Source organism: Bos javanicus, chromosome 9, assembly GCF_032452875.1.
Source record: "Bos javanicus breed banteng chromosome 9, ARS-OSU_banteng_1.0, whole genome shotgun sequence".
Taxonomy (NCBI): Eukaryota; Metazoa; Chordata; class Mammalia; order Artiodactyla; family Bovidae; genus Bos; species Bos javanicus.
Window position 1 is genome coordinate 70526402 of NC_083876.1, and position 17280 is coordinate 70543681.

Genomic DNA, 17280 nt, shown 5'->3' on the forward strand with positions numbered 1-17280 from the left:
TCCAACTGCAGAACCATGACCAGCAATCTTTCCCAACCTGATACCGTGCAGTTCTGCTATGAGAATGTGAACAGATCTTGTATTAAATCTTCCTACTCACCTGCATCTCGGGTGATTCTGTACACAGTGTTTGGCTTTGGGTCTTTATTGGCTATCTTTGGAAACTTCTTGGTGATGATGTCAGTTCTTCACTTCAAGCAGCTGCATTCGCCAGCCAATTTCTTGATCGCCTCTCTGGCCTGCGCGGACTTTCTGGTGGGAGTGACCGTGATGCCCTTCAGCATGGTCAGGTCCGTGGAGAGCTGCTGGTACTTTGGAGCCAGATTTTGTGCCCTTCACAGTTCCTGTGATGTGGCATTTTGTTACTCTTCTCTCTTCCACTTGTGCTTCATCTCCATCGACAGGTACGTTGCTGTTACTGACCCCCTGGTCTATCCCACCAAGTTCACGGTGTCTGTGTCAGGAGTATGCATCAGCATCTCCTGGATCCTGCCCATTGTGTACAGCGGAGCTGTGTTCTACACAGGTGTCAGTGACGATGGGATGGAGGAATTAGTAAGTGCTCTCAACTGTGTAGGCGGTTGTCAAATTGTTATAAATCAAGGATGGGTTTTGATAAGCGTTCTCATATTTTTTATACCTTCCCTCATTATGGTAATTCTTTATGGTAAGATTTTTATTGTAGCTAAACAACAAGCTCTAAAAATTGAAAATACTGGCAGCAAAGCAGAATCACAGAGCTATAAATCCAGAGTGGCCAAGAGAGAGAGAAAAGCGGCTAAAACCCTGGGGGTCACAGTAGTAGCATTTATGATTTCATGGTTACCATATACAATTGATATATTAATTGATGCCTTTATGGGTTTCATAACCCCTGCCTATATTTATGAGATTTGCTGTTGGGGTGCCTATTATAACTCAGCCATGAACCCTTTGATTTATGCTTTATTTTACCCTTGGTTTAGGAAAGCCATGAAAGTCATTTTAACTGGGGGACTTTTAAATGGTAGTTCATCAAACATTAGTTTATTTTTAGAATGAATGACAGCACTAAGTTGAATCAGTTCAGTTCAGTTCAGTCACTCAGTCGTGTCCGACTCTTTGCGATCCCATAAATCGCAGCACGCCTGGCCTCCCTGTCCATCATCAACTCCTGGAGTTCACTCAGACTCACGTCCATCGAGTTGGTGATGCCATCCAGCCATCTCATCCTCTGTCGTCCCCTTCTCCTCCTGCCCCCAATCCCTCCCATCATCAGAGTCTTTTCCAATGAGTCAGCTCTTCACATGAGGTGGCCAAAGTACTGGAGTTTCAGTTTTAGCATCATTCTTTCCAAAGAAATCTCAGGGCTGATCTCCTTTAGAATGGACTGATTGGATCTCCTTGCAGTCCAAGGGACTCTCAAGAATCTTCTCTAACACCACAGTTCAAAAGCATCAATTCTTCGGTGTTCAGCTTTCTTTATAGTCCAACTTTCACATCCATGTATGACTACTGGAAAAACCATAGCCTTGGCTAGACGGACCTTTGTTGGCAAAGTAATGTCTCTGCCTTTTAATATGCTGTTTAGGTTGGTCATAACTTTCCTTCCAAGGAGAAAGCGTCTTTTAATTTCATGGTTGCAGTCACCATCTGCAGTGATTTTGGAGCCTAAAAAAATAAAGTCTGACACTGTTTCCACTGTTTGCCCATCTATTTCCCATGAAGTGATTAGGGCTATTTTTAAAATTATGAATTTATGATGAAATTAGATACAAAAAATGAATAAAGCCTTTCAAAATTGGGGAAATATTTATTTTTTTTCAAGTTAGCCAGGAACAAATTTTCAGGCAGGTGTTTTAATCATAAAATGTAAAGATATTTACATTGTAAAGATATTTATTGCACTAAATAATAAATGATAAAGTGTTTTACCCGTGTCATCTGTCTCAACACTCTGCACATGCTCTTACCACATGCACTTGTCTCTTTCCATATCATTGAATCCTGAATCTCATTTTTCATTGTCAAATCTGTAATAATTTTCTCATTTATGCTCAACTTTCATATAGCTTTCAATTGTTCTTTTTTCTCAGTCTTTTGCAACATTATATTATGTTACTAGGGTTGTCATGACAAAGTATCAACAGATGGAGAGGTTTAATCAACAGAAATTATTTTCTCCTAGTTTTAGAGGTTAGAATTCCAAGATCAATGTGTCAGCAGTTTGTTTCTTATGAGGACCCCTCTCCGTGGACTGCAGATGGCTGTCTTCTCTCTGTATTCTCTCATGGTCCTTGCTACATGAGAGTCTGCGTCCTGATCTTCTTTTCTAAGAATACTAGTCATGTTGGATTAGGGCTTATCCTTAAGAACTCATTTTAACTTAATTACCTTTTTAAAGATCTTGTCTCCAAATACAGTTATACTGCTTAATACTGGGAATTAGGACTTCAACATATGAATTAGGCGTGAGGGGACCTGATTCAGCCCATATCAGACAGTCCAGGCTCAATAATATTACATAAGGCTTAGATGGCGCTAGTGATAAAGAACCCACCTGCCAGTGTAGGAGATGTAAGACGCAGGTTCAGTTCCTTGGTTTGGAAGATCCCCTGGAGAAGGGCATGGCAACTCACTCCAGTATTCTTGGTGGAAAATCCCATGGACAGTAGCCATACCCCACAGGTGGGCTACAATTCATAGGGTATCAAAGAGTGGGACACAACTGAAGGGACTTAACACACACACACAAGGGTCTGTATCTCTAACTCCTCTGTACCTTCCTGGAGCTTTTGGAGCAGAGGTAAGCCTCTCCTGCTTAATGGCTGTGCAGAATCTTGGAATGTTCACTTGCAGTATTGTGGAAGCAGTAATTCTGTTTTGGAATCAGATATTAGTTACAGACATTATGCAGAAGTAGAAAATTGTGGGAAAATTGTACCACAAAAAGACTGGCATAATGATCATTAGCTAATGTAAAATCTGCACGTGAAAGCAATTATCACTAACAGTGACAATTTCTGCACCAATTTTTCTCGCTGGAAGGTAAAGTGTAATTCACATCCTTATTTATTCTCAGCAGTTTTCTCACCTAAATGTAGTCTGTATTTACCTCTCTGGGATATTGTAGGGTCAAGAATTTTATGCTTTTTACAAAAATTTTTATATTAATGAGAGTACAAACAATGTGTGCTGTAAGTTTACATGTTGATCTCTGGAATATTTTACACTATTGATTCAATAAGAGTTTTTGGAATGCATTTCCGGAATATTTTGTATAATGAAACTAAGTTATAATAAAATACTGGTATATAAGCCTTTTTTTTTTTTTTTGGATTGTTCTGTGCTGTTATTTCAGTTAAAATGGTTGAAGTAATTTTTTCTCATTGGTTTTCACTGAGGCTTTTCATTGTTATCAAATAAATACTGAACATTAATTATATGCAAATACCTGTGTCAAGGATGGCTAAGGATAAAAAAAATGTATTTTGTCTAGTGTTTTGTAGGTAATATGGACAATGAATTTTCAATTATATTTTTGAGGCTTAGAAGAGTACCATAGATGTTAAATCCTGTAAGCAGAGGACTAGTTGTCATTACCAGATTGGCACTTGGTATTGGTCTTTCCTATAACATTGTCTTCTCACCCACATGTGGTCCCATGGCTTTAATTTGTTAAAAATTATTAATGAGGACTTAAAATATTGTTAAAGAGGCCTTATTTTTTAGTATAAAGAACTTTTGAGGTGTCTTCAAGCATGTTTCAACTTGTATAGGCAGATTGGAGTGTGAAAGCTATTTTGGATTGTGGGATTAATTTCCTGAAGTGGAAGCCTGGGCTTGGGAAAAGAGAAAGACAATCTACAAAGAATAGATGAGTGGGTTGGTAACGATAAATACATTTTCATGCTATCACTTCCTATCCTTAATAAATTAGATTAGCTGTAGCAGATTTTTAAGAAAAGATATAATGTTCCCTATTTTTAGAGTATAGAGGACAATAGAAAAAATTAAGTGAAAGAGTTGGATCATATTATAGTTCGGAGGAGAAGAGGATGATGGAGGATGAGATGGCTGGATGGCATCACCGACTCAATGGACATGGGTTTGGGTGGACTCCGGGAGTTGGTGATGGACAGGGAGGCCTGGCGTACTGCTGTTCATGAGGTTGCAGAGTCAGACATGACTGAGCGACTGAACTGAACTGATATCTCCATTCAATAAATGTCATAGAGAATTGCACTGTTACTAAATTAAGTTATAGATAATGTATATGACAAGCCAGAGGAAAAGTAAACTTTTTAAAGTTTGTCCTATGAGTAAGCAAAATATTATATTGTTACAAATGACACCAAAATCTCAATGTAATTCTAAATATGAAATTCACTTGAACATGAAGTGAGTATGTGGAATACAACAAAAGAAAATAAGAGAGACGATTCTGTCATACACTTCATGATAGTCTTTTCTCAATATGACTATCCCAAATATGCCTATCATGGCTTTCTAATAAAAACTTACAATGCCTTGATGGTATTGACACCACATTATAACCTCCTTGGTCTTAGATGACTAAATTAGAGTTGGCAGCATGATTCCAGACAAATTCATTAGTAGGTAGGGATGAATCTATTATATTGTCTATTATATTATACCCAAGAGAGAAAGAACAAAGACACAGGCCATGTTAATACTGAGCATTTGAATGAAGTTCCTGAATCTTCCCTAAGTTCTATGCAAAGTTTTGATTGCTCATTGTTTCCATGTTAACATGGTAAAAATATATCTATCACTGAAATTCAACACATACTCAGAGGTAAAATTTTAGGAGCACAATTTTTAAGGTTCAGATAAAGACAAAATGGTCCAATGTTATCACATTTTATAAATGCTGTAAGTACTAGTTAATACAATTAGACAAGCCATATAAATAGACACGGAAATTCAAAAATTAAAAATTAGTGTATCATCATTTGCAGACGATATGACTAAAAAAAAATTTAAGTCTGCCTTGATATTATTGAGAAACAAGTTCTGGACACCAAATGCCTTCGCTTGCCATACAAATAGAGATTATAGACATATATTTCCCATAATTGTTTAATTTACTTGAGGTGGAAAAGCACTCCGTGACTTTGAATTATACCATATATGTCCCCTAAGAAAACTTTCCTGTTATGTTTTTTAAAAATCCTACACAAGGGCTTCACTGGCAGTCCAGTGGTTAAGGTTCTGAGTTTTCACTGCAGGGAGCATGGGTCTGATCCCTGATAGGGGAAAATCTTCCATGGGGAGAGGCACAGCCAAAAAAAAAAAAAAAAAATTCTATAAGAAAGATGTCTGCTTCCAGCTTACATCATATAAAATGACTGAAAACTTTGAATTCTGGAGGTAGTATCAGACACACCATTCAAAGCTGAAGGCAACATAAAATAAAAATATTTTTTAGTTGGAAAAAAGTGAGTATTCATTGCCAGCACACCATCACACACAAAGAAACTAAAGCAAGTTCTCCATGGAGAAGAAAACCAATTCCAGAGGAAACACTGAAAGGTAGGAAATAATGAAGAATATCACAAAGTATAAAGAAGAGAATACTTAATACATGCTAAACTAAAATAAATGTCTTTTGGGATCTAATTAAATCTTTTGGGATTTAATTAAATTTAAATTAAATTATTTAAATAAAATAAATGACAACAGTTATCAAAAGACTTGGGGGAGATAATAAGTTTAAATATTTAGCTGTGACTCCTGGAAATTTTTTGCACTGCTTGGAATTAATAAAATTATGAATTTATGGAAGAATTTAATTAATCAACAATACATATTGAAACTCTTGGGTACCTACCAACAGAATGATAAAAGTGATATTTATAATTTCATAGCAGGGAATGATTGAATAATAACAAAAATTAATTAAAATAAGTCAAGAAGGCTTAAAGAACAAAGAAAAAAATTTGATTATTAGAAAAAACAATAATACAATCCATTTAAACCCAAACATATCAACAATCATATTAAATATATACACAGTAACCATTCAAATTTACAATAAATTTATTGGATTGGATTTTAAAAATTCAGCTTTAAATTCCTTTCTTTACTCTTGGTTTAGGGGAGAAATAAAACTTAATATAACTGGTCAAGATTAAAAAGTTTATCAATATAAATTTGTTTTCTGGATAAGAAATTAAAATGAGGAAATTTAGTTTAAAAATTTCCATTTTTAATGGCATAGGATATAGTGTAGGATATAATTTCAAATTCGAGAAAAGCTGTTCCTCAAATTTAATGAAACAAACATTGTTTCAAGTGAGTTTCCTCAACCATCTCCTAGAAATGTGTTTCCAAAAGCACGTTGGTCATCTTTCCTTACTGCTAAGATTTTTTACTTTTCCATTTCCCAGTCTTCTGGTGAATACATTTTTTTTGTATTTTCACCCTTCATGCTCACCTCCCTATTATTTTCAATGCTCATTTTCTTCTTCCTATTTTTCTCTTAACATCATGTTTCAAAATTTAAAATTTCCATATAATAAAAAATCAAGTTGTGAATAAGAGAAACTTGAAATACCTCTTTAGAACATCTATTCTATTTTGATTGCTTTGGTTGAAATGAGGAATAAGTAGGATTATTTTCCTAACACTTCAGACTTGCAAGGCCAGAGTCTGTTGGGACAGGAGGAAATGGTGTTCAATAGATTTGAGGTAGTTCTGGACAATAGCAAAACTTCCTTGCATCCAGGAGTAAGAGTAGGAAGGATAATTGGAGACCAGAAATTAGTAAGAAAATAGTGAAGGTCTATTGGGAAGGGTAACCCATTTCTCTGAATATGGTCTGAGTTGAGAGTGATAATAAATGATAAGCTCATGTAATTGGTTATAGAAGCCCTATATGGAGATCCACATCCTAAACCCTAGAACCCGTCAATGCTAATCTTATTTGAAAAATAAAGCACTTGAAGATGTGATTAAGAACCTTTAGATGGAAAAGTTATCCTGGATTATTTGAGTTAGTACATCACATGTATCACCCTGCATGTTCATCTAAGGAAGAGGCACTAGGAGATTACCCACAGAGAGAAAAAGTTGATGTGATAACAGGAGCAGAGATTAGAGTGATTAGGCCACAAGCCAAAGACTGCTGGAAGTCAGCAGAAACTAAAGGAGGCTGGGGATGGATTCTTTCCTAGACCCTCCAGAAGAAGCTTGGTCCTGGTAACACCTTGATTTGGGATTCTATAATTTTGGCCTCTAGAATTATCAGGGAATACCTTTCTGTTGTTTCAAGCTACCAAGTTTGTGGTGATTTCTTGAAGCAGTGACAGAAAACTAAGAGTCAAGTATGTTTGAAGGGAGAAGATCCAAGCGTAGGGGGAGCTCATTCTCCATTTTCTGGACAGAAGTCAATAAGAATGGAGACCATAGGGTGGAAATGGTCGCTTAGGCTGTCTATGGATGTAGCCTGACAGATCATCTCACCACTCTGCCACAGCACAGGGACAGTAAAAGATTCCTGAGCTGCTGAGAGTAGCATGCAGTCATGACAGGTCCTAGAAATCCCCAAGTGTCCCATGGCCCCATATGTACAAGCATAGCTTAAGAATCCATTTCTCTGAGAAGTGAAAGTTTTCCCAACACCACTTACTGAAGAGACTGTCCTTTCCCCATTTGTGCCACAGATTGCCTGTTCTGTCACAGATGAGCTGACCATAAGTGTGAGTTTATCTTGGGGCTCTGTATTCAGAGGCCATCGGTCTGTGTATCTGTTTTTGTGTCACTTTAGCTTCGTAGTATCATTTGAAGTCAAGGAACATGATACTTCCAGCTTTGTTCTTTTTCTCATCACTTTATATCTTTCTTTTTTTTCAATTTTATTTTATTTTTAAACTTTACAAATTGTATTAGTTTTGCCAAATATCAAAATGAACTTTATATCTTTCATATGTGTTAATTTTAGCTTGAAGCACATTATTCTTGCTATTTTCTGTCTGTCTCTCATATTACATGAAGACACCCTTAAAGGGCAGGAGATGTTTCTTGTGTACTCTCCTATCTTTATTTGTGACCCAAATAAATTCTAAATAAATAAACATATATAAATGTTGCCTACATGAATGAATGGAATGCAGGTGAATTCATGGATGTCTTGCAAGGACTTATACCCTATAAATCTTCTCCCACTGAAGCATCTTTGCTTTTTGACTCATATTAAAGAGAATTCTTTCAAATTCCACTGCTGGGTATATCATATGTGATAGATCCTTTTAGTACAGACCTCTTCAGATACAAAAGATCTCTTGTATTTTTAGTTAGCTAAGAATTTTTTCTTTTAGCAGTTAATAAAAGTTAAAATTTATCAAATGCATTTTTGCATTTCATTGGATGGTCATAGAATTCTAATCTGTTAAAATGGTGAATTATAGAATTGTTAAAGCAAACTTCCATTCTCTGAATACACTCTAATCAAGATGTATCATCTTTTAATACGTATTTGACTTCAGTTTGTTTAGTTTGCATCTTTGTTTTTGCGTGAGAGTGTTCCTTTGTTTTTCTTGAGTTTTTCTTGTATCCATGCATGAAACAATACATTTTAACCAGAGATTATTAAGTGTAAGTTTCTTCTTCTTCTTCTTCACACCTTGCAGTATAGGGACTCCACTGTGGATAATTTTGGACATGGGATTTGGCTGCGGTTCCTGGGGGGTTTTGTCATTAACTTTATAGTCAGTCTGAAGAGGGCGGTTGGGTAGTAAAAGGTAACCAATGAGTAACAAATCATACACATTTACTACCTTTGGCAAAGAGGAATATTCCCCATATATAGATCAGGTAATAAACGATTGTTGATAAATTGTAAAGCAAGAAAACTTTTGTGGCAAAGAATATTTGAAATATTTATTTTCTGTTAAATTCTTATTTGATTTAGAATACTGTTTTAAATTACATTCTAAATTATAAGAAAAATAATAGCTAAGATTTATGGACATTTGAATGGAATATATTGTTATACATTCACAGACTGATATGGATATATGACAGGTGATGGGGATAATGTTTGGTAACTATAACAAAGGTAATCAGTGCAATGAGATCTTTTTTTCTCCCACCAGGAAATAGAAAACTGCTCTATTTTGTGTGACTGAAAAGGGACAGAACTTCTCCAAATCTTTACAAGCTACTGACAGCAGCATCATGAACAGCAGCTCACCCAGCGTTGCAGCTGTGCAGCTCTGCTACGAGCACCTGAACGGATCCTGTGTGAAAACCCCCTACTCACTAGGTCCCCGCCTGATCCTGTACACAATGTTTGGTTTTGGAGCTGTGCTGGCTATATTTGGAAATCTCTTGGTAATGATTTCCATTCTCCACTTCAAGCAGCTGCATTCTCCAACCAATTTTTTGATCGCTTCCCTGGCTTGTGCGGACTTAATGGTGGGAGTGACTGTGATGCCCTTCAGCATAGTGAGGTCCGTGGAGACCTGCTGGTATTTTGGGGAGAGTTACTGTCAATTTCATTCCTGTTTTGACGTGTCATTCTGTCTAGCTTCCATCTACCACTTGTGCTTTATCTCTCTGGACAGGTACATTGCCGTCTCTGACCCCCTGGTCTATCCAATCAGGTTCACTGTGTCTGTTTCTGGCATGTGTATTGCCTTCTCCTGGCTCTTTTCGATTATTTATTCTTTTTCCCTTCTTGGCACAGGAGCAAATGCAGTTGGACTGGAGGGTCTAGTAAGTGCTCTCACCTGTGTGGGAGGCTGTCAAATTGCAATAAATCAAAGTTGGGTATTGGTGAATTTTCTATTATTTTTCATCCCCACCCTTGTGATGATAATTCTTTACTCCAAGATTTTCCTCATTGCTGAACAACAGGCTAGAAAAATTGAGAGTCTGAACATTAAGACTGGGCAATGCTCAGAAAGCTACCAAGACAGAGTGGCCAAGAGGGAGAGAAAGGCAGCGAGAACACTCGGCGTCGCAGTGCTAGCGTTTCTGGTCTCCTGGCTGCCTTACTTCCTGGATGCCATCACTGATGCCTTCCTAGGCTTCATCACTCCCACATATGTTTATGAAATACTGGTTTGGATTGCTTATTATAACTCAGCTATGAACCCCTTGATTTATGCTTTCTTTTATCCTTGGTTTCAAAAAGCCATAAAACTCATTGTCACTGGCAAAGTCTTGAGAGCGAATTCCTCGACAGTAAATTTATTTTCTGGGTAAGTTCACTTTTAAGATCGAGAAATTGAAAATAGATTCACAGTGAACACACCATTGGGTAGAAAACTTAATCATTTATGTGCAAGATCTTCTAAGGCAAAATGCTTCCAATATGACCTAAACACTTAAATTCAGTTTCATCATTCTTTAATCAATATAACATAAAAACCTGGTTGTTATGGAAACCGCATGACCTTAGAGCCAGAAACCTTTAACACCGATCTGGGGCTGCTACTTCTCTCTGAACTTGACTGTGTTTCTCTAGTTAATAATCTCCCCTTTATAGCATCCTTAAAAAAATTTAAAAGAATGCATGACAAGGATCTAGTATATTTTTGTTATTCTAAATCCTCCCTTTTATTACTTTATGATAGTTCAATCCCTGGTTAAGAGTTTTCTTTATTCCTTTGTAGTATTTTTCTATTAAAATGCAAAGGAGCTGGAAGATCCAGAGGTCCTGGTCTAGGGAGGGCAAAGTATTGAATCTGCACTGTCAGGTTTTCAGATTTCTGAGCCAGGGATATGATGATCAGAGTCAGGTAAAATCAATCCAGAGACAGATTCTTTACTGCCCTATCAGTTGAATTATTTACTATGGGAAAGGTAATTGGTGCCATAAATAACTTTCATTTGTTGAATGAGCTTCTACTTGGTGATTATCTGCTCATAACATTTCAGCTGTGTTTAGAAATTTTACCAGTTAACTTATGTTTATTGCATGCATTGGTTTCTAAGGTTGTCACTCATTATTATACTTTATCTTAAATTAATTTACCATTTCCTCACTTTTGCATTATTCCAAAAATTACTTATAAGAGTTTTCAAGGATTCAAACGAAAGCCCAAATTAAAAATGTGTCCAAAAGAATAGAAAACTGAAGTGAAGAGTGTAAAGGATGGCAGACAGAGGCCGATAAATGCATTCTGTGGGATCCACAGATTTGAAACTGAATAAGTTAAGCAACTCACGTTGGATACAACTTAGCCAGCTTTTCAGACATGCAGACTTGTTCTTGGTACTGAGATTGGAGGATGTTGTGTATCTTTTTTTAAAATAAATTTTTTAAATTTTAAATAAATTGCTTAATTCTATTCTAAGTTTAGCTTTGTTGTCATCAGACGTCAACATTTAAAGTCAGTGTCACATCTTTGTAGCAGGAGTAAATACACATCAATATATTCTTGTTATTTTGCTGTAATTTCTTGCTTGCTGAAAATCAGTCTTATATTAGCACATCATTTCTATTGTTAAACAAATGCTTCAGATTGGTAAACTTTTCCTGAGATGGTGAATTATTTCTGATTATATTCTACTTGTGTGAAACTCCTGATCTGATGATTAAAGATGATAGACATGATTTAAAGGCACTCTAGACTGCTTAGTTTAGCCACAGTTCTTCAGTTCTGAACTGGAATTTATCAGCTTATTTTCATTTAGTGGTTTCAATGCAGTAACTTTAATTCTGTTTCACAGCTATAGAGAAATCATATTTCCTCATTTTAAATATAAGAAAGCTAAAATTAAAGTGTTTACAAACTCTGCTGAATATCATAAAGCTTCCAGATTCAAACAAGTGCTTCTAACATCTTGTTCAATACATTTTCAGTTGTCTTTTTTTAGTAGAGCTTCACATGTACTAGACAAATCATTAATTGTTCAACTTTCCTAATCTACATTTCTTCTGTTTTTATAACTATATCAGGACTTTCTTCTTTAAAAAAATTAAGCTCCTGCTCTCATTTTTCTCTACTATGAATTACTCTGGTTGTGTGGGGACTAATCCATTGGCCTTTGTTTCAATGAACACTTATTGAGTGCTTCTGATATGCAAACCTAAGAATGCTTTGAGTTATAGGCCATTCATTCTGTGCTTGGGACTGACTTACCTGCCCTACTTAGTCTTCACAATACTATGTGAGAGAGAACACTATTGCTATATTATTATTACTTCTGGGTCATAAATGAGGGACACGAGGCATAATGAGGTGAGTCTCATTTGGTGTATTTGTTAAACAATAGAGCTGATACTCACATCCAAAGAATCAAAGAATAAGTAAAGTAACCAATAATTCTTTCTCCTCTGTTGGGGCCCAGGCACTGCAGTCAAGGTATTGAGAGCAATATGAACACAAGACTTTGTACCAATTGTTTTAAAGGAAAAAAATCAGTCATCACAGAGAACAGACTAAACACAATTCTTTGGAGATACCAATACACTGATGGGAGTAATTGATTTAGTGATATATCATTTTAACCTACAATTCTTCATTATGTATTTTACTGTACAAAGTTTTCCCCCTGAGGGTGAAGGGAGGTTCATTTAAATAAATTACATCTCAATTTCTGCAGCAGGATTGGTCTGCACATCAAGCAAATACAGGCTCTTGTTTTTTCTATTACTGCTTATTTGGTTCCTTTGAGCCTCTTCCCCATAGCAAGTCTTTTACATTCAAAACACTTCATGCCATCTTTGTGGTGTGGGTTTCCGAATTGCATTTAACTTTTTTTCATGGATATAGTATATTATTATGATAATGAATGATTATATTTGCACCTTATATGCTCCTTGAATAGCTCATGTATTAACAATATGTTGTAAAGTTTGTCTTCGTTTTTTCCGTGAATGAGAAATTAGAACAGTAGCAATTGATACCTGTCTAAATAGCTCCTACCTTCTTAGGAACCACTTTGTTCATTTGTCTATCACACTACTTGCAGCTTTCCGATCATATGTTGGACATATTTATATTATATTTATACACATATATATTTATAGTGCCCTATCTCTCCTCCTGCACTGTGGCCCACAATGCGTCTGCAATACGGGAGACTTGGGTTTGATCCCTCGGTTGGGAAGATCCACTGGAGGAGGGCATGGCAACCCACTCTAGTATTTTGCCTGGGGAATCCCCATGGACAGAGGAGCCTGGTGGGCTAAAGTCCATAGGGTTGCAAAGAATTGGCCATGATTATCGACTAAGCACATCTCTCCCCCACAGTGCATGCCTTGGAAGAAAATGACCTACTTGTTTATATGAGTAGCTTCAAGATGAACCTTCTACTTTGCTTGGAATATAGGGGAAACTCAACACCTATTTGCTGAATAAATAAATGCATGTTTTCTTTAAATATAGAAATACTTCATAGACATTGGAAAAAAATTGCACAGCATGAAAGTTGAGAGTTAAGTTTCATTTAGAGCAAAACAAGAACTGCAGCCCAGGAGATGGCATTTCAGAGAGCTTTGAAGAACTGCTCTGAGGAGGCAAGGGGATATATAGATATATAGGAGTTATATATATACATAACTAGATATATAGGAGTTTTGCAACAAAGGCTGGGTAGTTGGGAATATAAAAAAATTACTATTAATTAAAGAAACCAGGTGTGTCAAGTTAAGAAATTTAGTGCTCTTCTATATATGGGAAGAAGTAAGAGTCTGGGCTCGCTGAAACCATTCCTTTGATATGTACCTCAGCTACCTGGGGTCAGTATCCTGTATTTTCACATTCTGAGTATTCTCAGGTCTCACTGTAGGGAGTGGTACAGTGTGATGGTTATTAGATGGTAGGTATTCTTTTCTGACTTTCATTAGAACTCAGAGGCTCATGTTGGAAGACTAGTTGCTGATGACTGTAATATTCTTGTTTACTGATATGAGAGGACATATTCTATTTCTCATAGATTATATAAGAATACACATTTTGTTCAGTCTCTCAGTTGTGTCTGACTCTTTGTGACCCCATGGACTGCAGCACACCAGGCTTCCCTCTCCTTCACCATCTCCTGGAGCTTGCTCAAACTTATGTCCATTGAGTCGGTGATGCTATCCAACCATCTCAGCCTCTGTCATCCCCTTCGATTCTGCCTTCAATCTTTCCCAGCATCAGGGTCTTTTCTAATGAATCAGCTCTACACATCAGGTGGTGAAAGTATTGGAGCTTCAGCTTCAGCATCAGTCCTTCCAACAAATAATCAGGACTGATTTCCTTTAGAATTGACTGGTTGGAACTCTTTGCAGTCCAAGGGACTCTCAAGAGTCTTCTCCAGAACCACAGTTCAAAAGCATCAATTTTTCAGTGCTCAGCTTTCTTTATAGTCCAACTCTCACATCCACACATGACTACTGGAAAAACCATAGCTTTGACTAGACGGACCTTTGTTGGCAAAGTAAAATCTCTGCTTTTTAACACTCTCTAGGTTGGTCATAGCTTTCCTTCCAAGGAGCAAGTATCTTTTAATTTCATAGCTGCAGTCACCATCTGCAGTGATTTTGGAGCCCAAAAAAGACTCTCAATGTTTCCATTGTTTACCCATCTATTTGCCATTAAGTGATGGGACTGGATGCTATGATCTTAGTTTTTTGAATATTGAGATTTAACCCAACTTTTTCACTCTCCTTTTCCACTTTCATCAAGAGGCTCTTTAGTTCTTCTTCTCTTTCTGCCATAAGGGTGGTATCATCTTCATAGCTGAGATTATTGATATTTCTCACAGCAATCTTGATTCCAGTTTGATTTCCAGCTCCAATCTTTATCCAGCCCAGCATTTCTAGGATGTATTCTTCATATAAGTTAAATAAGCAGAGTGACAATATATAGCCTTGATGTACTCCTTTCCCAATTTGGAATCTGTCTCTTGTTCCATGTCCAGTTCTAACTGGTGCTTCTTGACCTGCATACAGATTTCTCAGGGGGCAGGTAAGGTGGTCTGGTATTCCCATGTTTTTAAAATTTTTCCACAGTTTGTTGTGATACACATAGTCAAAGGTTTTAGTGTAGTGAATGAAGGAGACATAGATGCTTTTCTGGAATTCTCTTGCTTTTTCTGTGATCCAACGAATGTTGGCAGTTTGATCTCTGGTTCCTCTGCCTTTTCTAAATCCAGCTTGAACATCTGGAAGTTTTTGGTTCACATACTGTCGAAACTTAGCTTGAAGGATTTTGAGCATTACCTTGCTAGCATGTGAAATGAGTAGCAATTGTGCGGAAGTTTGAACATTCTTTGGCATTGCCTTTCTTTGGAATTGGAATGAAAACTAATCTTTTCCAGTCCTGTGGCCACCTTTGAGTGTTCCAAATTTGCTGACATATTAAGTGCAGCACTTAACAGCTTTATCTTTTAGAATTTGAAATAGCTCAGCTGGAATTCCATCACCTCCACTAACTTTATTCATAGTGATGCTTCTTAAATTCCACTTGACTTCACACTGCCGGATGTCTGGGTGTAGGTGAGTGATCAGACCATTGTGGTTATCTGGGTCATTAAGATCTTTTCACATACATTAGATAAGTAATTCTTTATGCATCATAGTGTTTATAGTAATACCAAAATTGCAGACACTACAGACACTTATTTTGTAGTTCTCGGGATCATTCCCTGGAAGGAACATTCCTCTTTGTCAGACATTTGTAGGTAAATTCAGGGTCAGAAACATTTCCAAATCAGGCATATCACATTAGCCACATTTTCTTGACTTTCCAATCATTAGCCCACTGTGATAAATGTATAAAATGCTAAAACTGAAGGCAACTTTGAGATGATCTATTCTAAACCATCCCTTTTTATTTTTAGAGACTCTAATTTTAATACTTTCATAATAGCCATGTATAACAGATGTAATCTATTCATACTTCTATAATTTGATGAATTTTGACATTTGTAGACACCTGTAAAGTTAATATAAAAATCAAGACTGAACATATATCAGTTCAGTTCAGTTCATTCACTCAGTCATGTCTAACTCTTTGCAACCCCATGGACTGCAGCATGCCAGGCTTCGCTGTCCTTCACCAACTGCTGGAGCTTGTGCAAACTCATGTCCATCGAGTTGGTGATGCCATCCAACCATCTCATCCTCTGTTATCCCCTTCTCCTCCTGCCTTCAATCTTTCCCAGCATCAGGGTCTTTTCCAGTGAGTCAGTTCTGTGCATCAGGTGGCCAAAGTATTGGAGTTTCAGCTTCAGCATCAGTCCTTCCAATGAATATTCAGGACTGATTTCCTTTTGGATTGACTGATTTGATCTGCTTGCAGTCCAAGAGACTTTCAAGAGTCTTCTCCAACACCACAGTTCAAAAGCATTCATTGGCACTCAGCTTTCTTTATAGTCCAACTCTCACTTCCATACCTGACTACTGGAAAAACCATAGCTTTGACTAGACAGACCTTTGTTGACAAAGTAATGTCTCTGCATTTCAATATGCTATCTAGGTTGGTCATAGCTTTTCTTCCAAGTAGCAAGCATCTTTTAATTTCATGGCTGCGTCACCATCTGCAGTGATTTTGGAGCTAAAAAAGTATCTCACTGTTTCCATTGTTTACCCATCTATTTGCCATGAAGTGGTAGAACTGGATGCCACGATCTTAGTTTTCTGCATGTCGAGTTTTAAGACAATTTTTTCACTCTCCTCTTTCAATTTCGTCAAGAGACTCTTTAGTTCTTTGCTTTCTGCCATAAGGGTGGTGTCATCTGCATATTTGAGTATTGAAATTTCTCCCATATATCTTGATTCTAGCTTGTGCTTCATCTAGCCCGACGTTTCGCATGATGTACTCTGCCTATATGTTAAATAAGCAGGGTGACAGTATAGAGCCTTGACGTACTCCTTTCCCAATTTGGAACCAGTCCATTGTTCCATGTCCAGTTCTAACTTTTGCTTCTTGACCTGCATACAGATTTCCCTGGATGCAGGTAAGGTGGTCTCGTATTCCCATTTCTTGAAGAATTTTCTACAGTTTGTTGTGATCCACACAGTCAAGGCTTTGGCATAGACCATAAAGCAGACGTAGGAACTCTTTTGCTTTTTTCTATGATCCGACAGATGTTGGCAATTGGATCTCTGATTCCTCTGCCTTTTCTAAGTTGAGCTTGAACATCTGGAAGTTCATGGTTCATGTTCTGTTGAAGCCTGGCTTGGAGAATTTTGAGTATTACTTTGCTAGCATGTGAGGTGAGTGCAATTGTGTGGTAGTTTGAGCATTCTTTGGCATTGCCTTTCTTAGGGATTGGAATGAAAACTGACCTTTTCCAGTCCTGTGGCTACTGCTGAGTTTTCCAAATTTGCTGGCA

General features: G+C 37.0%; 2 protein-coding genes across 2 annotated transcripts; both read left to right on the forward strand.

The window, feature by feature from the left end:
* Positions 1 to 1092, forward strand: LOC133254436 (trace amine-associated receptor 8-like). The gene has a single exon (XM_061428686.1). The coding sequence runs from the start codon at positions 16 to 18 to the stop codon at positions 1039 to 1041; it is 1026 nt and encodes a 341-aa protein (XP_061284670.1). The 5' UTR covers positions 1 to 15; the 3' UTR covers positions 1042 to 1092.
* Positions 1093 to 9052: 7960 nt separating this feature from the next.
* On the forward strand, positions 9053 to 10212 carry LOC133254355 (trace amine-associated receptor 7a-like). Its single transcript, XM_061428638.1, has one exon. It carries the CDS (start codon positions 9181 to 9183, stop codon positions 10210 to 10212), a length of 1032 nt encoding a protein of 343 aa, XP_061284622.1. The 5' UTR covers positions 9053 to 9180.
* The last annotated feature ends 7068 nt before the right edge of the window (positions 10213 to 17280 follow it).

Excerpts from the sequence above, each read along its gene's own strand:
- LOC133254436 (XM_061428686.1), top strand. The coding sequence starts at position 16 with ATGACCAGCAATCTTTCCCAACCTGATACCGTGCAGTTCTGCTATGAG.
- LOC133254355 (XM_061428638.1), top strand. The coding sequence starts at position 9,181 with ATGAACAGCAGCTCACCCAGCGTTGCAGCTGTGCAGCTCTGCTACGAG.